A 25,684-nucleotide genomic window follows, 5' to 3' on the forward strand; every position below is an offset into this window, starting at 1 on the left:
CAGGGTAGGATTGTTTTTTATTTAACACAGACCGTCTCGATTGTTAAGAACAATGCGTGCATTCCAGCTGCAAGAGGCCGTCCTAGTGTTCAAGTGCGTGTCAGAAGGCCGGGACCCTCTGGTCCATCCTGCAGCGAAGTCCCGCATCAGGTCTGGACACAGCTGGCCAGATGTGAGCGCTTGCCGATGGAGTTTGTGTTTAGCAACGGTCAGACAAAAGAAATTCACAGTCCCACACTAGATTAAAAGGTCACAGGCCTGAGCAAAATAAAACCTGATTATGTACAAATATCAGACACAATAAATACCACGCTCTCCACCCTGTGTAGTAGGTTAATGTTCTCCAGTGTTCACACCGCTATTAATGTATCTAGGCTTTTAGGCAAACGCTATGACAGCTAATAGCTTGTTACACATCACTTTCAACTGACACCAATTGCATTAGACGACATTAATTAAAGTACTATTTTAACAACAGCCACGGTGGAGGTACAGTACGTGAGTGGACCACGTTGGCACAGACTGAGGGGGTGTGTTTTGCAAGGGAAGGCGGGGGGGAGGGTCCACGCAGGCTCCAGTAGTGCCCCCCCACCCCCATTCCCTCTGAAGAGCAGCCAACCCCTCCCTCGGCCGATGCCTGGAGCCTTTATACAGATTTAATTTAATTGAACTTCATTTAAATGAAATCGTCGGTCCGTTTTCTCCAGCATCGTAAACAAAAAAAAGAGTCCGTCTTCCCCACAGCGGCTCCGCAGACGAGCTGTCGTCTCCGGCCCGGTCCGAGGGGCGTCTCTGGCCGTCCTCTCCCCCGACTCCTCAGGGTTTGTGTTTAAAGTGCGCCTCCACTGCACAGAGAAGACATGGAGATACATTAGTCTGAGGGGTACAAGTGGCACTTCATACAAACACAAACAGACATTGTGTTAATAACAGACTATCATTAGCCGAGTCCAGTCAATAGGGTTATATGATACTCTGTTGGTATATCTGGGGATATAAATGTGCCCTAACCGAGATATTTGACTCTGGGTTGGTTTTACCTGGTTTCTCTACATAAGTAACAAAGTGACAGAGACTGGAGTCGTTTTACGCCCCCTACCTGCGTACTCCTGTGGGAGCATCGGCCGGTTGATGACTTTCTGGAAAGCAGCGATCCAGGCGCGCTGGTCCAGCTCCGTCTCGCAGGCGAAAAGGAACTTCCTGTCCGGAGTGACGATGGTGATGCCGAACTGCCAGTGCTGCCCCTGCGTGGAGGGCGGGAGGCCGGCCAGCACCGTGTAGTTGTTCTCTTTGCTCCCGATGAACACTTCCCCGCGAGCGTAGGCGTCCTGCAACAGCAAGAACAGCGCTGCGTCTCAGAGCGGGCCCAAACACCGACTGCTTTATTGTACGTTTGTTTGTTAGCAGTCACTCCAAGTGACTTGCACGCGAAACCAAAACTGGGTAAATGTAAAAGCCTAGCAAGAGTTGATAAAAGGAGATGAGGCTACAACAACAGAAACGCAGTGGGGACGGAGGTCAGACCGGAAGCTGTGTGCAGGTCAGTTTAGGTGATTGTCCTTCTTTCACATGGTGACTTACCAAGGGATCTTTGAAGTACATTAATCTTCTGTCATCCATCGTGAACCATCTCTTCTTAAAGCCCTCTGTGTGCTGGAAAGAGACACAGTTACCCAGGATGCTTTGCACTAGGCCATTTGGGGGTCTGGGCAGCTTCATCTCCACAGTACACATTAAGGCTTAAATGTACAAATTGGGTAAGAGGATATGAAATAAATTAAGCTACACATATTTTTCACTTCAACATAGCTTGCTAGATTGTTTGTTTTCAGTCCCCCCCACCCCCCCACAGTGGAATCAGTGAGAATATAAAACATATGTAATGGTATCAAATGAACAAACCTTTGGACCGGTTTTCTCCATGTAACCCTCTTTCAGGAAGTTTCTGGTCAGTTTCGTCACCAGCTAAAAAAAATAATAATAATGTGCAGAGCAGAGTTTGAGAGGAGTTCAGTTAGAGATTACAGAAGCCTCGCCTCGGCCTCCTTAAAGACACACTGAAGATTTACTGAAGAGGACAATAAATAAATAAAACACTACCTGACACTGGGCTCACTGGGGAGGCAGAGCAGGAGATGCATTCACAGTGTGATCACATTAAACTGTCCAATGCTACACGAAAAAATTGTAATTACCACTGAAATTCTACATTGGTTTCGCTCTGCTCTTTTGGTCTTTTTTATCGTTTTGTTTTTTTATGTTGAATGTGTACAAAACATGAAAAAAAAAATACTCCTGATTAAGGCCTGTAATTAACAGCAACGTAAACAAGATTAAAGCAGGCGTTTAGTGTCAGCACTCACGTCCGCATCGCTAGCCCCAGGAAACGCCACTTGTAAGTAGTGGAAACGGGCAGCTCTGATGGCGTTGAACCAGTCGACAATTTCCTGCCAAGGACAGACAAATAAAACGGCATGTGTGGGAAGAAGCATGACAGAACGACAGGGCGATACTTGGCCTACGCACAACTGTCACTGGGAGAGCAGGATAAACCAGCACAATCTGTCCAATCCATAACTAATAATCAACAAATCTCATGCAGCCAGAGGAAGCCACTAGCAGATGTTTATTCCTAGGACACAATCACAGGTGAAAGCCTGCTGGTCTTTGCAGGAAACCTTCTTTCGGTGCAGTGCAGCCTGTGGGCTTTTTTTACACCAGTCAATCTTGCTCTGTTCTTACTGTAGACCCGTTTCCTGCTTCATTAAAGGCCTTTAGCTCCCTCTAGTGCCATGTAACACAGATGGAGGTAAAGGCGTTTAAATTCTCTGGCTGCAGCATTTTATTCATCCTTCGGTCAGGGGAGCTTCTTTGAAAGGGAACGGCTTTAATTTGTTTCTTCTCAGGCTAGACAGTGACAACATAAAACACGTATTCCTACAAAGGAACATAAAATAATAAATGAATGTGACTGAAATCAGTTTCATGCAGATTGTCAATGTCACAGAAGAGCCTCCAGAGGGCGCACTCTGCCTCCTGTGTGAATCACTTCATTACATGCATCTCGGTCTGGAATACATCATTAAAACACAATAATGGATTGGCTGACCCTTGACCTCTGACGCCTGTGATATGTGACTGCACTGTTCCAGAGGGCAGGAACGAAGACAGACAGGCAATAACTAACACAGGCTGCATATTTACAGATATAATAGTGATAAAAGGCCATAAATTATCACTCTGCAACCAGGTCCTTATTTCGCCCCTAAAGGCAGAGCGAACGAGGCCCGAAGGAGCAGTGATGTCATGTGCGGACATGCGCTGACCCTACCTTTCCGTCCTCGTGGTACACGAAGATGTTCCTGGTGCTGTTGTCCTTCAGGTAGGTGATCTGCAGCCCGTTGGCGTTTCCAATTTTGGACGGCAGGAAGGTGGCGTTCAGGCTCTCGATCTTCATGAAGGCCTTCGGCTCCCTGGCCTGGGTGGGAAGCACAGCGGAGAGACCGTCAGCCGCCCGTCAGAGCGGGGGCTGCGGTACAGTGGTCTGATTCAGCAGCGGTGACTAAATACTGCAGCGCCTCAGCGCCAGACTGCACCACACGGCCTCAGACCCTGCGCACGCAACGCGCCTCGTTAACAGCGCTCATCGTTTATCGGTCCTCAGGGACGGGGCGGAGGGCAGAATATAAATACAGAGCAGCTCACGGCGAAGCAATGAAAAGTAACATTTCATACAACAGTAATTATCCCCATTGTGAAATTAGGCCAAGGGACAAAGCATCCCAACTAAGGCTATCCAGATTATGCTTCATTGATCAGGATGAAATACATCCAGGTGTTGGCGATAGAAGGGTGACCACAAAAACCTGCTGGACAGAGGCTCTCAGGACCAGGGTTGGAGACCACGGACCTAAACAAAACCAAAAACACATCTAGAGATTTTCTTTTAATTAATCCAGGGAAATCTCTCTCATGATGAACTGCATCCTTCAGGAACTGGCTGGAGGGGGGTGCCCGAGTGTAACCGCGCGTCCCTCTGTAGGGCCGCCATATCATGCGAACGAGCCGCTCCACGGCTGCCATTGTGTTACAGTCGAGGGTGCGGCCGCAATCAGACCGACACTCATGCTCATGTCTGGCGTCCAGAACGCAAAACAAGACGCACGTCATGAACGCTGACATTTATCTGCTGTACCTGTGGTTTCCTGTTTGTAGTTGCTCAGTCTCAGTGTCTCGGCTATTTAAAACATGGTCTCTGAAATTACAACTTCACTTCAGAATATGTTTTAATTTTCTCTCTCTGCTTGCGTATTTCTGCTTTTGCTTCGTAGACCATTTAGAAAAAGCAAGTTGCAGTTTTATCCTCACTTTCTAAAACATTGATATTATTTTAGTTGAAAGTACCTGAGGCTAAATCTTACTGTTAATGTGTCAGTACATCTTTACATGCAGAAAGTACTTAGAAGTTATTTAAAGTTGTTAGAAAGTTGTTAGAGCTTTAATCTCTTACAATGGCTGGAGTTCTCCATACTGGAGAGATATTATTTTTCATGAATATCTTCTTCAAAACTCAATCTGTTGTTGAAATGTCAGGCTGCAATTGCAATCTGTCCTCGGCTCAGCGACAGATAAGTATCTAGAAACAGGACTTTGTTTGCTCGCCTTGGTTTCCAGTGTTCAGGTCTGCCATCTAAACTGATCCCAGACCAACAGGTCAAACATCAGGAACGGGCACCTCCTGGGCTCACACTGGCTCAAACCTTATTTCATTGAACGAGCCAGATTTCCTAATTTCCCCAGAGCAGCGCTTAAATGCGATTATACAACACCCGCCTGTCAGAGACTGATAAGGATGTCTCAGGGCCATTTCAGTAACTTGTGTAATCTGGTCGTGGTTTGGAGTTTGGCACAGAGTGATTGTGGAGTCTCTAGGGACCTGCTGAGACGATGCTTACGTCATTTTTGTTGAAGTACTTCAAGGCCCCCTCACGCTCGGACAGGATGAATTTTCTGCTTAAAAACTGTCCATTGTCTCGGCCTCGTTTCCACAGAAACCCTTCTCTGTATCCTGCAAGACAATAAGGACGAGTTCAGCCAATCACGAGTTAAACTGCTTAAATGAACAAGCATGGGGCACGTTTAAACACAGAAAAGCAATCTTCACTGTGAAACACCGTCAAGAAAAGAACTGAAAGAAAGACGCTGTGCTGGCAACGTGACATTACACCAAGGTAAACTTCATAAAGGTATGGAAGGTGAAGTAAAACATAAATTGCACGAATCCGCATTAGTAAATGAACATAAATGTGTGACATAAATCATGCCTGCCTTTTTTTTTTTTTTTTGAAGCTGCACCAAGTACTTTCTTAATTAAAAAAAAAAGTGTTGTCCAGAATACTGTGCAATTAATTATGATAAAAAATATATCCCCTGCAACCAGCACACGAGCCCACCTCCCTCAACTGGGACGAGGTCTCTCCTGAGAGAGGATATGAATAATTCACCCCAGGTTACCTCAGCGATCAATACCCTCTTAAATGCTAAATCAATTCTGAAATCAATCCTCTCCCTGGCAGCAGCCTGTGAGCAACTGCCCCTGCTCCCGAGATTTACCTGCGATGGATTTCCTGCTCGCCAGTGACATCACTCTGAACGATGCTGCCACACACGCCAGCAGCAGACCGTTTAAAGTGTCCGTAGTGGGATGGGGGACTGGGCAGGCTGGGTCACTAGCCACGGCAGACGCTTTCTTTCAGGATGGGGTGAGAGTGTTTTATGGTCGGCTGTAGTGGAATGTGTTTAGTGAACTTCTCCGACAGCAAAGGTGTGTGAGATCGCAGCCCTATGGTGCTCAGGAGGGCGGCTTTCGTCGTTTTTATTTCGCTCGGAAAGAGGACAGCTCCGAGGTATTGAGAGAAGAGTTTTGAGACAAATGCGTCTGTGAGGGAAGAACGGCTTTCCTTTCGCTCTTCTGAGGCTCGTTACGGATTGGCGTTAGAAAAGGGGCTGAAGTCATTCTCCACTCCACTACCTTAGTGGCCTGGAGTCGGTCAAATAAACTGTCACCAAGCTGTGGTCTTAACTCTCCAGAACAGGAGCCCAGTTCTACACAGTCCACCGACCACACATGGCTAAAGTGGAGGACACAGAGAAATAACCGTCTGAGAAACACGGGATTTCATTAAAGGTACCGCTGTACACAAACACAGGCCCATCCTCGCCGCCTCACATGACCACATCGGTGCAGGTTCACAGGAGGTAACTCTTTTCCCTCTGCTTGTTCTGGGAAATCATCTCCGGACTATTCATCATACCACAGCCTCTAGTGTGGTCTAAGAGAGGCTAAAGACGCATCACTTAATATGGGTTTGCCTGGAAGCATTCCCTCAGGGTGGGCTGGAGAAGTAACCGTAAACCCCGGCCAGAGTAAATCACGACCGGGAGCTGGTAAGAGGAGACGGAGCACAGCAACGAAACAAATCAATTCACAACCGTGGGCTCAGCTTCCCTGCTGTCAGTGGCATTAATTCCCTTTTAAAATGAAGGATGTGTGAACCTCCCGGGAGGGCTGTTCGCTGCGAAATCAGTTCCCAGAAATGCTGTGTAGGATCCCCCTTCCCATAAAACAATGATGTCATCAGAAACGGGACGCGATCTCGGCCCGTCACGTAATGTCTGCCTCATACATAATGCATGGCCGCTGAGGAGGAAATTGAGCGTGTTCAAGAGAAAGAGCTCATTCCGCGCTACATGAAATTCCGCTGTTTTCCTAGATTAGATTTTAAGGGATGCTGTCAGAGATACCCATCAAAACCCTTCGTCTCGCTGTAATTTGCTGGGGGATTCAGTTTTTTGACTTAATATTCCCGCGCTATGTGGCGTACAGGCTTAATATGTGCCGTGCGATTGCTTATGTTGTATTTATTTTAGCAGTCCCCTTAAATGAGCTCTGGGATTAATCTCAATTAGTTCTGCATTATGAAAATATGTTCATCTACCCTGATAAAACGAACAGCCCGTCCTTCTCGCAGGCCGACACACTCAGGCGATGGAGAAAGGTAAACACCGTCCAGCCACGGCAGCGCATTCATGAATAATTCAGCAGTCACTGGACAGGCTGGAAGAGAGCGGGGGGAGGCTGAGTGGCAGCGTGGTCCGCCCGCTATTAACTGCCCCGTGTGTCTGACTGACCCAGACGGAGAACTAGCGGGACATGGCGCCACAGACCAGAGGCAGCGTCACTGCGTCATTCTGGCAATCTCCGTTCCTCCAGGACCACAGCTGGCTGCTCAGGTCTGAGAGTCGCCACACTTCGGCCACTTACATGAGGGGAGTCCTTAAAACGAGACATCTGAATGTCTGTCTGGCCAATTAGACAAGAACCAACATCAAGGTCCCCCCGTGTAAATGACCTCCAGCCCCACCCGCCTGTAATGGCCAGCAGCATGCATCTTATCAAAGACTGCATTTCCTCTCGTCTCACTGAGCCACTTTCAGACGACCTCTCTGTCCGTTACAGCTGCGGTTTTCCACCTGAAGTGTTCGCAATTTCACATGCATACAGGTCTTATTAAATGCATATCTGTCACCTGCCGGCGGTCATTCCAGCTGGGCTGAAAGGCATTTGAAAGTGTCAGAGCCGGGCGAGGAAAAGTGAAGCAACGCGGGGATTTCAGAAAGTCTTTAGGAGTCTTTAGGATTTGACGGCGTCCGCGGGCGATTGGTTTGCTCAGACGCTTCCATTTGAAGAAGGGATTATTGTGGCTTTTAGGCCCAGGAGCTGGAAGGTTAATTGAGTGGAAAATATTTGTAGTGGAAATAATTACTGCAAACATTTTCGTGAAGGGGAAGCAATATAGAAGCTGTGACAGACCAGGCCGTTTCTTTGGGGCCGATTGGTGCAAACTCAGATACATTTCGCCAGCTCAGCTTCATAGTCTTTAATTGTCCTGTTCTTCTGAGTGACTGCCTCCTTATGTGGGGCATACTTTCATACTACCTGCAAAGCTGTATTTAAAATAAAGATTTAGCGCTTCTTAATTATGCATATGGTTAGCTTAGTAAATAGGGCAGAAAATCATTACTGAATGCATGACCAGGCAGCGATCCTAGCTTTTTCTGCCACTTAGTCTACAAGGCCTCGTTTCTGGAGCCGCAATATTACTATATTGCGTTGCCACATACACCCAAAAGACTGCCATGTCTTTATAATATGAAACATGTCCGTATCCATCTCCACTGGACTCCACAGTGCTCCCCCTACCTGCAGAATAGGGCTCCTGCTTCTCGACATGCACAAACTCGTTCCTCTCGTAGCGGGCCCGGATCCACTGCTCCCGTAGGATTCTGTGAGGAGTAGAGCAACAGAAAACAGGAGGGGAAGATCAGAGATGCAGAGGGGGTGGGTATAAATCAACTAAAATGTGACCACCAAAATTTTTTTTTTTTAAAGTATGTCAGCACCAAACTTCCCAAAAGAACATACAGAGACAAAATTGTAATGAAGCACCTGTGAGACTGAAGGCAATAAAAGTCCTACATGTATGACCTCACATGAGCAATACCCGGGGCATTGTTATCTCCAGAGCAACACCCAGGAGTCAACTTCTGCTGGACAAGACAAACAATCTGGATCCGTTCTCGTCCAAGAAGATCTGCACATCAGCGATCTGATGTTGTCAATAACAGGAAGTGACATAAGAACTTCGCTACAGGACTCCAGGCTGCCTCTGTAAGGGTGCGGGGAGGATCGCGATAAAACATGCCATGTCAAAGTCTCGTTAATGGAGGGAGGCGTCTTTGAGAAGATACACACGGATGCCAAGTACTCGGCACGTCTCTCTGCACCATCTCACGACCGAGTAGACCCGATGAACAAGCAGAGCCGAGTCAGTCGTCCCTCCGGAGTCTAATTCATCACTGAGCAACACAAGACGCTGACCGAATCGCCCATTAAGACGCCAATGTCGTTAACAAGGTTTCTGCAGATTTGTGTAATCTAGATCTCTACATATTGAGCTTCGGGAGACCGTGCCAATTACGGAAGTTTAATTAGGGAGCGAACCCTAAACCCACGCATTTGTGCTCACTCAGTGGGTCTTAAGAGTCTCGGTCTCCTAACTTCAGTGAAACCTACATTTATTTATGTAGGTATTTATTAATTAAACTAAAACAAATCAGTGATTATTCATAGTACATTATAACTCACTCCTATAGACCAAGAGTCTCAGCTCCTTTTGTTTGCTCAGCTTCCCATCTGATTGTAGTTGATGAAAAGCTTGGTATATAATCATTATGATGTATCCGTATGTATATAGACAGACATTACACACTACTTTGTTTTCTAGAGAATCCCCATAACATATTTATTTGTTCTCACAGAAGTGAAAATGTTTTATAAACCCGAATATAAAATCTGTCGCTGGGCCCTTCACATCACGTCTGCCACTTCCACCTCCAGTTGTTATCAGCATGTAACACAATGAGTATCCACCATCACACGTCTACCCTCTATGCCAGATTGACAGAGCGGCGGCCACAGTAGGGCAGGAGTGCAGGGCTCGGGGATTGCACTACTGACAGACCACAAAATTGCCAACCCGATGCTACCGAGAACCGCAGGAAGGAAACCTGCACTTTGCCCGCACTGCTGTTCGTTTATGGGTCGCTTATTTTTGGTCAAGCTGTTGCTTTGTGGCTTGCATATGGTAGAGGTAATGTTGCCATTATTCAGACTACAGTGGCTGTGGCAGCTGAGAAGACCTGGTTAAGAAGCAGCAGCTGTGATCTGCGATTCTTTTCACAGGATAACGAGTTTACTTTAAAACATGTAATAGCCGACACCGAGCGCAGTGCCTTCTGATCACGTGCGGCGTCTGCAATGCATCCGGGGCACTTCGACCAAGGATGGCTTGCCACTGGATTCAAACCTCGTGGCAGCAGTGGGTCACGACATCTGGAGCTCGGGATCGGACTCAGAGAACAGCGGGAGGAGAAGGAATGTGTGAGAACAGGCCCACCAAGAGGTCGTTCGAGCCCTACGCTCGGGGACTCTGACTCTGGCGGATGCCTGGCGGATCTCTGAGTGACCCGGGCTCAACCACGCAGCTCCCAAAACCATCCCAGCCGTTAACCCATTTGTGCGGCAAACAGTTTCCAAGGCATTGCTGGATGAACTGAGGTTTTTCTTTATTATTATGATTAATATTATTCCAGTTCATATTTTGCTTACTTTGGTTAGGTCTCCCCTCAGCTCGTCTAGTCTGTCTTCGTGACACAACCCTGCAGTTTTGGAATAGCTGCCCTCAGCATTAACCTCCCAAGAGGAATCCACATTCCTTTCATGACAGAGTGGTGCTTAGACTCGCTGTGGTCCCACTAGTCTGCGAGACACGACTGACTGCCGATCTCTGTGAATCCCTGAAGCTCTCCGGCTCACGTGGTGCTACTGTGAGTCGCGCCCCGTCCAGGACTGCAGTTGTATATTTAAACCTCACCTGCCGCTCAATGTGGGTTCAGACTCAATTGCCCGGTGCTGCTCTGCTCTGTCTGTACAGGAGGTACCCCCCCTCCCACAGCAGGCAATTCTGCTTCCGCACATGATGGGTTACTCTACACTTTATGATAATATTCATGATTATAATATGAATCGCAGTAGCAGAGTGATGTTTGTAGTGTTATCAGTCACAGTCAAATCATAGGCAATTTCATAAGCAAATCAGAAGTCTTTATTCAATCAACAGCGATTCTACCGATGGGTGCGGAAAACAAATGAACAAGAAAACAAAACACACTGGCTGGGGTGCCCAGCTGCAATATGTGTGGCAGCCATCAGACGGTGCTAGAAAATAAATGCAAACGTCTTCCTAATATTCTTAATACTGTCTTGCGGGGGGTGTTGGTCGGTGTTACGCAGGCTATGGTCTATGGTTGGACAAACCAGAAAACCGTGAGAAATGCATTACACAGCGGTGAGACGTCTGGGAAGATAGAAAACCGGGAGCTTCACGGGTAAAACGTGAGACTTGTCAGGTATGATATATACACAGCATGCATATATTGATATGTGCTACTATGGCATTAATACGGTTCTTGTAGGAATATTATACAATACACTCAATGACAAAAGATGTTCGTTTGGTTGTTGCCTGGTAATTGAAAGTGTCGCTGGGTAAAAGAACTGCACCTCTGAAGCAGCTCAGTCCAGTTCAGCGTTTCTAACTTCCACCCTTACAGAACTCTGTACTCCTTGTAGTCTGAATGGTGAAATGGTCTCTCTCTTTCTTTTGCCATTACTTCTATGTTTATGAGTCCTCTCCTGTGACTGCCAGCACGTCAGCACCACCCCACGCCAGGTGCCCTGCGGGACAGACAATGCATTGTCGCTCCGTGTTTACTGATGTTTACTTTTCCCAGAACTCCGTAAGTGAGTAGTGCTGTGGGAAACGCAAGTCATCTGCCCAGGCCCTGCAGCACTCAGGCGAGCCGTAGTGACGCCTGTTGACCTGAGGGTGGCAATCCTAACCTCCCCCCATCCTTTCCTCAACACCAGGAAAACCGAGCCGGCAGACACGGCAGAATCTACTACGGGCATCTACTCTGCTCAGCTTGAATATGACCGGTCACGCCTCTCACGTGTCATGTGTCACGTGTCCCGCCTGTTACTGGTGTCCTCCCGTGGCCAGCTCTGCCGTAGCACCGCGGGGCACCCACACGCCAAATCCCTTTGTACGCGCTTTCATACTTTCACACTTGGCAAAGGGAATTCATAGTTTTTCTCCGACCAGGCCACGCAAAGACAAGAGCTGAGAGAAAACACAAATAACACAAAACAATTAAACAAACTTGTCACTTACTGGGCGTCGGCAAACGTCGGCTTGTAATAGAACGGGGGCACCTTCTGCTCATATTGAGCCTGAGCCGCGCGGTTTCCCACGGTGGCCATGAACTGTAACAGAAAGCAGCACAGGGTCAGAGGCTGGGTTTCTGCGCTGCCCTCAACAAGGGTGCTGAGTAGAGCATGGGAGGCTGCATTTCAGCTCTCTGCAGCAGGCAAGCCCCGTGGCGAGGAGGGTATGTGTGTGTGCGTGTGTGTGTGTGTGTAACAAGTACTATTCAACGTGTGGTAATCGCAAAGCGGTGTGGGGCACTAAACTGTAAAAACATCCGTTACAAACATCAGGTGCAGAGGATGACAGTATGGCAACCGATGAAAAGGACCCTGATGCCAGTATTGACCAGTGAATGTCTTCATCCAAACAGAGTAAGGAGCATCTTAAAACGGGATGCAGACTGAAGTGAATAATGTTGTAGAGTAACCTGGTAAAAGGATGGATATGAGCATTGCGCGACTCCTCTTTTCGTCTAAGTGATAATCAAGCTCCTCTGAGAATCTGATTCAGCCCAACGTTTATGCCAAGTCATCTGCCCATGTGCTAATCTCGGTGCTGTGTTCACAACAAAGAGGAGGCTCGAATTGGCTCATAAAACCCTGTTACTGCACGGACTTTGTCATCTCGTCTTTAAGATGCCCAGTGCGCTGAGTTTATGTAACCCAGGGTCCATCTTGCATCTTTGCCTACATATTACTCTGGTGAAATCTCTCAAGCGAGGTTTTATAATCGAACCCTTTTCGCAGTAAAGAGAGCTCTGTTCACCGCCAGTTCTCGTTTGCTTCAGGCACATTCAAAGATTACTGGTGTATCAGGTGACTCTACAGCAAGGTCCCAATTGCATCCCACCACCCTTTCCTGATCCTTGATACCAATTAATTATTCATTATGCAGGCGAAGATGGATCACGGGCAGTTAATTATGCCAAGACATTTTTTTAATACATTTTGCCAGCAGTGCAAGCTCTCGAGGATGGGAGTGCGAAAGATTACCTCAACTTCAGCGGTCTGCCAGGCGTCCAGCAGCACGGACTTCACTTTGCTGATGTGGGGGATGTTCCTGTGGATGGCGGAGCAGTTCTGGCAGATGAACACGCCCAGCGTGAACGAGGCCCAGTCCGGACCTGCAACACACAGACATGCACTCAGGCTCGTGGGAAGAAAGAGGACCCAAATAGTCTGCATTGTCAGGATCCAACACAAGTCAATCAGTTATGAACACATTCCCCATTAAGAGCTTTTTGAAATATACTTTTTGGATATACATTCTGCAGACCTGTGAAGGGATTTATAGAGGTTACAGGATTGGCTGTATTCAGAGACAGTGCTAAAGCGTGAAAAGGGTGTAGGCAAAATCAAATGAAAATGGAATCTTTTAGGGAAATGACACGCTATCTAATCTACCAGAGCCAGATCTGTTTGACAAACTGGGAGGAGTCAGTGTGTCACCCTTGCCCAGGAGCTGTGAGATTTCTGAAGGACCACGCTGGGCTGGCACAGGCCCTTCTCACACGCTCAGTGGAAAGTAAAAGGCAGATTGGGATGCATTTCAGCCGAAACACGCAGGAGGCTAAAGGTAAACTGAATCACATTGAAGAGGCCTCCCAGACAGTGTTGCATCATGGATGATTTGTAACTGTTAGCGTTAGTCAGAGGTGCAAAGTTCTAGATGTGTATCAGAAGCTGAACAAGATTCACTTTCCTTCCTGTGGCGGTGGATCAATGCCCCCCCAGGATATCAGTTTGGTGGTTCGAAGGAAAACAGCGAAAGACACGAGTCAGCGAAAGGCACCTAATAAACAGCTTTCCTTTCCCTTTTCTAAAACGTAAATACCAAGACACTCCAGGCAGGACTGGTTCTATTCCCTGGAACGTGTTTAAGACACATTGGTTCTGTTATTGCTGTGACAGAATAAAAGCAAACATATGAAGGTTAAAATCATTACAAATACACAAAATGTGGACCTGATGAAATAATGATTATCCCAGCTAAACTCAATCTAATTTTTTCCTGGTTTGAACTTCCTCGTTGTTCAAAACAATGGGGCTGGGTTTAAAGGGTTAAGACCAACATTTTATTCCATGCCCTAATAAAAAGTAAATATCATATGGCATCTTCGCAGCGCATGTCCATGTCTGACTGATGACAGCAGCGAAACATATAACGAAGTACATAAACACAGAAGAGTTAATATCGAGTGATTTTCTTTCAAGCTACGCACAGCCACAGCATTGCAGGCAATGATGCACAACACAGCCAGCTACCCTGACTCAAGCTTGTGAAGTCACTACTCGGATTGATTGTTAAAACCAGGCTGAAGATTTCACTGCCGTGGATTTATGAGCCAAACAGCAGCTGATGCGGTGAAAAGGACTGAATTATAGCAAAGAAACAAGGGAAACGTACAGAGGGATCGACGGCACAAGGAGTGACAGGTGCTTCTAAGAACAAAACGGTTCTGTAAAATTTTACAAAAGTCGCCCAATAAGAACTATCTATAGAAAATTGATTGTTATGCCACTCAATCGCACATAAAAACAATCTTGCAGATGTAAAGATTATGAAGGCACTGAGGCAGCCTGGAACCAGGGAAGCAAAGAGATGGAAGGTGTCACATGACTCATGATTTTAAAAAGACTGCTTAACTAATCAGGGGGACAATTTCCATTATTAATGATTTCCACTGATTACAAATGTTATTATTGGTTCACAGGGTCTTTAGTTGGATTCGGTGATGAACTATCGTGTCCATTGACTGTCCTGTACAAATATTTAATTAATATTCATCAATATACAGCTCTGGAAAAAATTAAGAGACCACTGCAAAATGATCAGTTTCTCTGGTTTTACTATTTATAGGTATGTGTGTGGGTTAAATGAACTACTGACAACATTTCTCCCAAATTCCAAATGAATGGAATGGAACGGCTGCCATACATGTAGAGATGCTGATTTAAGAAAAAAATTGCAGTGATCTCTTAATTTATTCCAGAGCTGTATAATCAGTCCGACAATCCTTCAAACTGTGGAAGAATACACCGTCATGTGACAGATAAAACCACACCATTGTGTAAAGCCTCAATTTCTCGATATTATTTGGTTTTACATAAAAACCTGTACAGAACAATGTCCATAATGAAACCAAAACGTAAATGAACTAAAAACAAGAGCCCGGCCCTCGCATCTCCAAATATAACCCCTAATTGCATGCTGTGCCCCCTTTGCCTTCTTTAAAATGGATCAACAGGAAACACAGACAGAGCCTCCCGTCGGGAACATCGTTAACTATGGATTTCTGGGCCTTTTTTTGTGTCACACAAGTGACAGGCCTTGCGCAGAGACGGCCTCGCCTGTGGTTCAACAAGTGTGAACATCTTGTGGCTGAAGTGACAGGTTGTGAAAGAGCTTCTGTTTAGATTAACGATTACATCATCAAGATGAATTATGTGAGAACAACAAGTGCAGTCTCTTTTCCCTCCCCTTGATTATAACATTACAAATGGAACAAAGACATATTGCTGCCTAAACAGGAAATACCCTGAAAAGCTCAATATGGTGGTCAAATATAATACTTAAAACAGTGGGGTACTTCAGTGCAAAAGCCTGAATTAAACCTAGACGTCTCTCTCACTGTGACCATATGCAGCGGATCTCTAGACAAGGACTGATCAGCACGACTTTTATAGTTATTCACGGTTATCGATTCTTTTTTTATCATTTGCATTTCAGTCTGAAAATACAGAACCACAATGTTGTCTCTAAAAAAAAAAAAGTTACCACAATTAATCATATTTGAACAGAGAAAAAAAAATCCCCTTTTGCTGTGCAAGGCCTGTAGTGTTTTCAGGGGATGACAGACTACAGTGACCTAAATGCAATATGAGATGAAGGCAGTGTTCAATGGCTCTTATCATTACTTGCAGAAAACACACACACACAGATAAAGTAAACCACAATTTCCAAATCTGGAGACTTTGCCCAAGTGGTTTAAACAAACTACTGCAGTAATTACACGTCTGTTTTTTGGCAGTACTATATTCTACTTTTTAACTCGGCCAAAAAATAAATAAACGGACCACAGCTTATTTTAGAGAACCCAGAAACCCAGAGAAAATCCACCGGGACATTCAGAAGATAAAGACCTGATGTGACCCACGTTTCCCCATTGTTTTTCTTATCCTGCCGTATTGTACATCACCCAGCTTGTAAATGAGCCAGTGACCTGAAGAAATCACCTTTTTCTCTATGAACACTCAGCACTGGGGCCCCTGGGCACACCTGTCTCAACACACAATGGGGCCCCTGGGCACACCTGTCTCAACACACAATGGGGCCCCTGGGCACACCTGTCTCAACACACACACACAAACGGGCCACTGACGCGCCCCCTGTTCCATCCAGCAGAGCTTGTTTTAATGCACATACTCTGACACTGCATCGGGACTGATATTTATTACGAATTTCTACTGTATTTCAATTTCAACATCAGCCCCCATCACCTCCCACAGCAGTTATCATGACTGGGGTGCAGCAGACCGGGGGTGGGATGCGTCACCTCAGACTGCTGGATACCCAGAGTCTCAGTCATTTCTGTGGGTGTTACTTCTGCCAATGAAAGTACAGAGGGGCGTCACACACACCAACCGACAGGGCTGAGGTCTGACACACACTTCCCATTTCTGGCATAATTCTCAGGACATCTTAGCCGTACCACTCGTCCATTTCTTCGTCCTCTGAATTCACTTATATGTGGAGGGAAAAGGCCTGGGAGCAGCCATTGCCAGCGGTGACCCAATTTAAAGAGAGGCTTTGTGGAACTGGTGGAGCTGAGTGTTGTGTGCACCGAGTTAACAAAGCCATTAATTGATTAATTAATGTAAAAAGCTGCACAGATCTTTGAAGAGACAAATACGACAATTACACTGACATGCAAACTGGGTATGCTGGAAACAACAAACTCGACACGATTTTTCCCAGAAATGGCTCTCTCCCCATAGACCTGACTGTATTCTCAATTGGCACACGGTTTTGGTTACTGTCAAACTGAGCTGCTGGTCTCCACTTCCTCGCAAGCCCATTCTCAATTACTCTTATGTTCCTCCTAGGACTTTCCCAAGCAACGATTTCAGGCAGTAGGTTTTGTAAGCGACAGTGAATTGTGATTCGTCCCTTTTCGTCCCCGTGATGTGATTTTTCTAAGAAAGCAGGCCAGCCAAACTGTTTTCCTGCTTCACTGTTTTCTCGATTCCTGTGAAATAAAAATCAAATGGGTCCCTGTGGGGTGAGTTTTCCATTCCTGCCTGAGGTGGTGTCACGGGTAAGACATGTTCAAATAAAACAAAGCAAATATGGATAAATGAACTTCTGAATGAACCCATGCAGCAGAATTACTCATCGCCTACTCCTTTTGGATCCCACATCGAGAGCAGCCACAGGAGCCGTGGAACAGGGTCTCGTATGGCTCCCACTGTACTCTTGCTGCTCACTTGCTTTTGTTTGTAGTTCAGTTAACATGATTACCTCAGTGCATCATGCCAACACTGATTGCATCATTTCTACATAATAACGTTAAATGGCACCATGTGTTTACCATTATTCCATCACTCATTTAAATGACAGTGCATTGTGCATGGATATGTGAAGAATGGACTGCTACAGCATCGGGCCAGTTCGAGGTGAACACAAGCACAGCGTGTCCCAGAGCTCTGGCATGAATTCACACCCCCTACAGATATGATCAGGCTCGGAGTGGTTACCCTACACTGCAGAGAGCAGGATGCAGACGCGTCTGCCAGCACAGGCCACGCCTCAATCGGAGCGGTGTGGCCACCTAGGAAATAATCAGACCTATAAACCTGTCCTCTTCAGATAATACACCCGGCTCAATCATTACTTAATACTCTGCAAGAAACTAAGAAACGTGGCCAAAATAGAACAAATACAGTAGTGTGGAGTAGTGGTTAGGGCTCTGGACTCTGGAGTGGAGGGTCATGGATCCAATCCCAGGTGAGGGATACTGCTGTTGTACCCTTGAGCAAGGTAGTTTACCCAGATTGCTCCAGTAAATGCCCAGCTGTTTGAATGGGTAAAATGTTAAAATAATGTGATATAATGTAACAATTGTTAGTCACCCTGGCTAAGAAATGGAGTAATACAAATATGGACGCAGCAACATCTGAAGAATGATCCTAATATGATGTTTTAACACTGATCACCAGCATTGCTCGGCCGCTATAGCATCAGCCACAGACAGACAGCTTTCTCAGTCAGATTATTGTGTCTGAATGCAAGAGCCCTGTGGCTCTGGTGGGATATTTCACAGCTGGACTGGAGTTACAGAAACGGCTGACAGAAGGATGACAAGCCCAGCTAACCGATCTCAAAGTCAAGATGTGTGGCAAGAGGTGAAAGTCAGGTTTCAGGCCAAGCCAGCAGGAAAGAGCAAGACATGAACTGAAATGTGTGCCTATAGGAAGCATGATGCAAGAAACGCATTGAGGAAACCCAGACTCTGTGCCAACGGAGAGACAACAACCACATTTAAATTTTCTGCTACACGTATTGTTTCAGAGTAAAATCTGTTACTGTGTTACTGGGACTGTAATAAACTAATCTATAATGCTTGGGGTGAAACGCAGGTTGTTAATTGGGGATTGCAATTACACTTCAGTGTGTACAGACAAAAAATGACATTGTCAATAAAACATTAAAAAAAATAATTATATAATATTAATTGCAAACCCAACGATCGTCTAGGAGTGTTTATCTCTGTTTCTCCTTGGTCTTGCTCTTGAATTCAGACAAGTACTCTGCCAGGTCTGGAGACAGACAGCCGTGTTCCTCTAGGGCTGGAATCCACCCTCGGGACTTGTGGCGTTGAGGAGCCAAACCAGACGCTGGCTCGCTCTCGCTGCGGTCTGTCTCCATGGCAATTGTGCACACTTGTGGCATTTCTTTTGAGAACCCAGTTTTGTCCTCCGACCGCTGCATGACTGAACACAACTCCACGGAAGACAATCACCCAAGGAAATTCTCATTCCAAGTACAGGCATCGCAGCCAAGCGGTCTCCCAGCTCTCTGCGTCACTCGATCATATCCCTACGATAACGTACAGCTCTGTGCAATTTTATCAGCGCTGCTCCAGCCAGCCACCCCCTGCTCGACTGCACAGTGGAAGTGTATCAAAGTGCAGTCGAGGATTGTGAGTAACAGGCATAATTGTATTTTACTTAGCAGACGTATTTAAATGCAGAACTATCAGAAAGCTACAGGGTCAGCCTCTTGCACAATCTTCCCCGATTATCCATGATGAAAAAGATTAGAAATCCATTAGAAAAGAATGATACAGTTATAGGTACACAGAGTACCATATGAAGAGGCCTACTGTGTTCAAATACGGACCATCCTCTTCATGCAATAGAGTGTAATGACAATACAAAAGATGCAGGTTGTGAATAACTGTGAAACTGCATTGGAAGTAAACATAAGGATTTGAGCTGCAATGTTTCCACAGCTGTCTTTCAAAAATGTGTTCAATCTGCATTTGTAATACAAATAGATACATACATACATACATACATACATACATACATACATACATACATAAATATCATGTCAGAAAAATAATAGTATGACATTCTTTTCTTCTAATGCAACGTGCTTGTCCATCTTTAAAATTGAAAGTACATCTAATTCATATTAAAATGCAACTGAAGGTATTCGGATTTGGATCATCTTTGAAAAACAGACAGTATTGCGAGTGTGTGAGGCGTCTTGGAAATGAGACATTAAAGCTACTTCCTCCTCAAACTGGAAAATAATTGCTCTAGGGCACCTGCTGCAGCAGCACGGGACTTAACACAGGGTCAAGGCCACCGACACGGGACGGTGCACAATATCTCCCGTCTGCCCCGGCCGTCAATCGGGTTAAAGTCCATTTTTTGCTCAGCCTTTACAAAACACTCTACAGTAGTGTGTTCACTTGTTCAGGATTCAAATGATCGAGTGAATGTAACTGTAGTAGATTTGACCGGTTTCGGTACATGTAGGCTGACGTTTTCAGATAATTTAGAAAGAACATCTATTACTGAACTGTTCCTTCTGTGTTGTCACTTATAAATGAAACCATTAAAATGCATTAAATAGATTACATTACATACATTAAAACCAATCTTCCAAGTTAACACGTCCATAGTTTCAGTTTTCAGCTCAAATGAAAACAAACAAATCTAAAGGTGAAAGTTGAGAGATAACATAACACTTTTCTTTTAGGGGAAGCTTTCTAAAATAATTTAATTCCATGCCTAATTGGTTTATAAGCTACACATGGAAAACTGAACAATATGAATGTATCTTTTTCAACCTTAATAACATTACAGCGGTCAGTTATGACTATGGATTTCTAATGGCTGACTCGCAGGGAGGGAACTCAAATTCAGACAGAGCAGCTCACTTTTGGAGCCATTGAGCAGCTTGATACGAAACAACAATGTATTGTGCTGTAGTGTGTGTGTGTGTGTGTGTGTGTGTGTGTGTGTGTGTGTGTGTGTGTGTGTGTGTGTGCACTTCTATTGTTCTTTTTCCTCATTCTAATGTTGTCAAGATTGGTTTTGTTTCCAAGATATTTCTCTGGCAGGGCTGTGTGCCGTCTCCGGAACAGAGAGTGTCTTTCTGTGGCAGCCAAAAGAAGCTTTCTTGTTTTCCTGCAGAGAATGACCCTATTCAGCCCCGCCAAGCCATATCGCATTCTCCCCGGCCCTCTCGGCTGCTGCAGATTTTCCCTCGGCGATGACAGCCTCAAGCCATCGCCTCAACCCCCCCAGTGACCAAGGCTTCTCACTTCAGCAACACTGGGACACTAAAAAAACTAAACAGCTAACAGAAGGAGTGGGGAGTTTGGGATCTCGTGCCGCCAGATAAAACCTCAAATCGACCCTCTAAAATGTACTCTTGCAGGTCCCTGGAATAACCAAGCCAAATCATTTCCAATTTGGTGGCTCAGCAGCCGTGAGAAAGCAACAGGACTGAGCACCTAGGAAAACTGGATTGTTTCAAGATCAAACATATAAAGACAACCTGATCTGTCAGAAGACTAAGCTCAGTGCCCCGCCCTGCTACACAACAGAACAGTGAATGAAAAATACAAGCATGGTTTTCCTGTCCATCCATTTCCTCATCTAAAGTTGTGCAGCAGGTCACAGCTCGTTGCCCTGCTTCACACCTATTCAATCCCTGGGTCAGACTGCGCTCAGGTCAGCCAGGTAGGTAGGACAGAAGAGTAACATATTCAAATACACGCAGATCTCTTTTTTAACGTCTAAATCAGTGCAGAGATGATCATCATATACGAACAACCCGGTGAGAATAAAGTGCGGCACACTTCAATCAATCAATCAATCAATCAATCAATCAATCACGCCCTGGACAGTACAATGCCACATGCGTGCGTTTCAATATATATACCAGCAATGGCTGCAATATCCGTCAGTGTTAGTGGCAGCTGCAGATGTGCATGTATCCCAAGAGTGTCACTGTAGCCATATACACACTTCATACACACTTCATACACACTTCATACACACTTCATACACACCGTGTCGCTCAGTCGCGCTGCTCGCCACAGTTGCCGGCTACTTCTTGGTGTCATCTTGTAACCGACACTTTCTAGTAAATGACATAAATCCCCCCCATTACAATCACGTGACTGGCTGCAGGCGACAATCTAGCAGGAATGATCTCGCTTTCACTTCGTTAATATATTGGTGTAGTAGTGCATTATCATTGTCATTATCGTCATCAACAACGAGAGGAGCCGCAACACGGACGCATGTGAAGCGCACACACACACACACACACACACAAAGGAAGCATGCACTTATAATCGGGCAAATGTCCAAAAGGAAAGAAGCACATTAAATGCAATCGCTCTCTACGATAGCAGTCTTGGTAAATGTTCACAGCAGGTGCGCAGAAGAGCGCGGCTCCGGGCAGCGGCGCACAGCTCTGCCCATCCGCTCCGCTGCTGAGATCTGGGGCTACAGCTCTCTCTCTCTCTCTCTCTCTCTCTCTCTCTCTCTCTCTCTCTCTCTCTCACACACGACCATGACCTTGACCGTCACGACCATCACACCGTAGCCCAGCTGCCCTACCTGCAGCCCCGCAGTCCACGCAGGCGCCGTTGCCGGGTCTGCCCAGCAGCTCCTGCAGAGCCCGCTTGTTCTTGTCCTGCTCCCCGGCCATGCTCGCTCGGGTGGGGGGTGTAGCGCACCGGTTTTGGTTCAAGTTGTCTTGATGTTGAGCTCAAGGCAAAGACCAATCAGATACGGATGCACTGGAGAGAGAGAGTGGAGGTTCAGCGCTTCACTTCATTGTCTTGAGAAATGCATGAGAGGCGGCGGCTGCAGAGCTCCCTCCAGTGACCCGCTCCTGCTCTCTCTCTCTCTCTCTCTCTCTGCACCTTTTCCGTGTTCGCGCTGCGCTCAGCAAGCGAGACCTCCAGTGGTCACTTCTTCCTCCCCGCACAGAGGAACCGCAAGCCTGTGCAAATCCAGCAGCTTGAAACACTCCTGTGTCGCAAACAAACGCGTCCATTCGATGGTGTGCGCCGTGGGGTGAAATATACAAATGCATACATGCTAATGCAGTTTTCGTTTTGCTTGGTTCTGTTAATAACTGTGCATATAACAGCAGCAGCCTTCATCGATCCACTGCTTTTCCATGCCGTGCCAGCAAAGTTCATTATTTAATCTTCCCATCTACTTCTATGTATTTTGTCGTCCCCTGGGCTCCACTCTATAGCTTTTCTTGTCCATCTTGGGTCAGTTCTTCTTGCAGTGTGTCCTGCCCATCCCCTCTCTTTCAAAGATGTCACACTTCTGTTTCTTCTCAGGTACATTACTTTTGTTTTTCTGTATTTTCTTATTATTCGAAGCCCACACGATATATACACATATGTAGGTTTCATATGTACACATGTATGTGTGTGTTTGTGGTGTTATTTCCTTTCTGTGATTAAACACACCATTTTGATCCAGCAGCATTATTGGAATTAAGCTCACATGAGCCATGACACACACCTGTACTCATATTCCTGGTATGTTATTAACCCTGATATTATGAACACAAATATGTCTTATAAACAATATGTTGCTCTAAAGGGGACATCACAATTGTTTTTGATCCATAAAACACAATACTAATGTGCTGTTTTAATTCACTAATGGACTAAAATACAACAATAAAATAAGAATAGTAACAGGACATTCATCATGGCATTATAGCACTTCTACCATGGTATTCTAAAGGATTGTTTATCATATAGTTTTGGTTTATTTTTTGTGGCTGTTGTTATTACTATTATGTGCATGGATAATAATAGTCTAAACAGGAAATATATGCATGTATTTATTGTCTGATTTGGTGGTGCTGCTTGTAATTCTGGCAGTAAAAGAGCAGCTTCCAGACACAATTTATAACTTAATTTTCATGAAAGGACAGCAGGGCTGAGGAAGTGCTCTGCTTTCACAAGGGCTGCCTCCTGTACAGCTTCTCTGAATTGATCGATTCACTTATTGATTTGTGTCTGGTTAGGAGTAGCCATAATGGAATTGCACCGTCTCTTTCACTGGCAGCCTCGCGCACAGAGCCATCCCTGAGTGCGTCCACTCCACAGAAGTGATTAATACAAAATAAATATTTGCAAAGTAAACAACATCATTGACTAATTTTCAATTAGCCTTTATTGACTTCCCATCTATAGCTTTTAATTGTGGACTGCTGATGCATTTTCAGGGAATTAATCTATGAAAGCACTTTTTTTGTAAACTCACTTATGGTGTATTCAACCCTAAGGGATCACACAGTTTATAGTTTAACTAAACTGTCCAATGTACAAGCACTGCATTAGCCTGTGCAGCACAGCTGCCTCATCTGAATTATGTGGCAGCCCATGCTGGTTTTTTTATCCTGTGCTCGGGGTCTCAAACCAAAGGGCTGCCGCAGAAGACAACACAGACCTCACCAATTTCACACTTTATGCTGTGAGGTAAGTCAGGGCTAATGGAGTATGATTACGATTTTAACTTTAACAACAAAGCTGACATTTTATTTCTTGCAGTGAAGTTCATGTGTATTGTAATCAAAATGATCCCATTTATCATGTCATCCTTTTATTATGAGACCTGAGAAGGAAGAAACTTGAATTTAACAAGATTCTCCTAAAAACTACATCTAAATCAGTTTGCTAAATCTAATGATACATAGTTACTATATATATTTGATATAAAGTGCCTCTGATGCTCTAATTTTCTGTTCAATTTTTGTATTTATTTTTTTACAGTTTGCAGGTAGTTATAGTACATTTGGAAGAAACAGCACACAGTTGAAAGGTAATCTACCCATGTGTCTGAGGGAAAAGTATTCGATCAATGCAGACAACCAGTGCTCACAAGAAAAAACTAAAACGTGACTTCATTGAAAGAGTGAAAGTGTTAAAATGGGCTGCACACATAGATTGTGAGAAGAACAGATCAAAGATGCACAGAGGACAGAGGAGGCTATCGGATGGATCCCAAGAGATGAAAAAAGACCTAGAAGATGACCACATAAAAGATGGGAAGATGAAATAATAAATGCAACAGGCGTGCCATGCAAAAAGAGAAGGTGGAAACGAGTGGAAACATGTTGGGGAGGCCCTCATCCAGCAGTGGATGAATATGTGTATGTGATTCTAGATTATATTCATCTCTTGAATTGACCCTGCATTGAATTTAATTTAATTTGATGGATGGGGATTCCAATTCCAATGCCAGTCTGGGGAGTTACAAGGTCCCGTTTTTATGGGGTCATTGTTGGGAAAGTTCACAGCACAACTGCTATGATGGATTCGTTAAACTAACGCAACCAAACGAGTTTATCTGCTTTTCCATATTCTTGCTTCGCCTATATGCGCTACTGTCCCTTTAACAGTGAATGGATTGTCGAGCGCTCGATCGGGGACCCATTAGCAGGTCTGCCGCTGACGTCACCGAGCGAGCGCTTCCGGGTGAGCAGGTGGAGTCGCGCGGGTTTGTCAGTAATTTTAATTCCGCAGCACAATGTCAACCGCGATGAATTTCGGCACTAAGTCGTTCAAGCCTCGGCCGCCAGACAAAGGCTCTTTCCCTTTAGATCACTTTGGTGAGTCCCGTGTAACAGTACGAGTTATTTCGAGATTAAATCGAGACCAGTTCGCACGTGTGTGATTGTGATTGTGCGGACGCGGTGCCGCCTGTAACATCCTTGCGTATCGATATTACAGTCCAGTGTTGCAGACTGACGTAAGCAGTCTCGTTTTCTTTTTCCAGGCGAATGTAAAGATTTCAAGGAGCGGTTTATGAAGTGCCTCCAGCAAAACAACTACGAAAGCAGTCTGTGTCGGGAGCCAAGCAAGGCATACCTTCAGTGCAGGATGGACAGGTGGGCTTCTCAATAACACAAGTGACAGCAGTAGCATCTGCACCTTTATGACGTCTGATTATTAACAAGACCATGAATTGTACCTTTTCGCTCACCGTACACCTCAGCAAGCATGACTTCTGCTTTCGTCCCAGGCAGCTGATGGCCAAAGAGCCCCTGGAGAAACTGGGCTTCAGAGACGGCGCAGACGCTGCCGGGCCGGGGTCAGAGGTGGGCTCCTGAAGACCACCCACCGCCGGGAGCAGGGGGCCTGGAGTCCCACCCCACACTTCTCCACTATATGTATATAATGTCTTATATTTAATAGCCTATATTAAAAGTGTACATTTTATATTTGA

The 25,684-nt window shown here is 45.5% G+C and overlaps 2 protein-coding genes across 4 annotated transcripts; one reads left to right on the forward strand and one right to left on the reverse strand.

Moving 5' to 3' along the window:
• LOC136712293 (arf-GAP with dual PH domain-containing protein 1) lies at positions 1 to 25,510 on the reverse strand. Of its 3 annotated transcripts, none has more exons than XM_066688775.1 (11): positions 25,430 to 25,510; positions 12,884 to 13,014; positions 11,856 to 11,947; positions 8,264 to 8,346; positions 4,956 to 5,068; positions 3,332 to 3,478; positions 2,364 to 2,447; positions 1,903 to 1,965; positions 1,582 to 1,653; positions 1,100 to 1,328; positions 1 to 845 (listed from the first exon to the last, which is right to left on the reverse strand). In XM_066688775.1, exons 1-11 carry the CDS (start codon positions 25,458 to 25,460, stop codon positions 817 to 819), a joined length of 1,074 nt encoding a protein of 357 aa, XP_066544872.1. In that variant the 5' UTR covers positions 25,461 to 25,510; the 3' UTR covers positions 1 to 816. The 3 variants fall into 3 exon arrangements, with proteins under 3 accessions (XP_066544872.1, XP_066544871.1, XP_066544873.1); XM_066688774.1 differs by lacking the exon at positions 25,430 to 25,510 and adding an exon at positions 22,040 to 22,407; XM_066688776.1 differs by lacking the exon at positions 25,430 to 25,510 and adding an exon at positions 21,484 to 21,615.
• On the forward strand, positions 24,921 to 25,684 carry cox19 (cytochrome c oxidase assembly factor COX19). The gene is made up of 3 exons (XM_066688779.1): positions 24,921 to 25,067; positions 25,235 to 25,346; positions 25,481 to 25,684. The coding sequence occupies exons 1-3, from the start codon at positions 24,986 to 24,988 to the stop codon at positions 25,566 to 25,568; spliced, it is 282 nt and encodes a 93-aa protein (XP_066544876.1). The 5' UTR covers positions 24,921 to 24,985; the 3' UTR covers positions 25,569 to 25,684.

Source organism: Amia ocellicauda, chromosome 17 (genome assembly GCF_036373705.1).
Source record: "Amia ocellicauda isolate fAmiCal2 chromosome 17, fAmiCal2.hap1, whole genome shotgun sequence".
NCBI classification, from domain to species: Eukaryota; Metazoa; Chordata; class Actinopteri; order Amiiformes; family Amiidae; genus Amia; species Amia ocellicauda.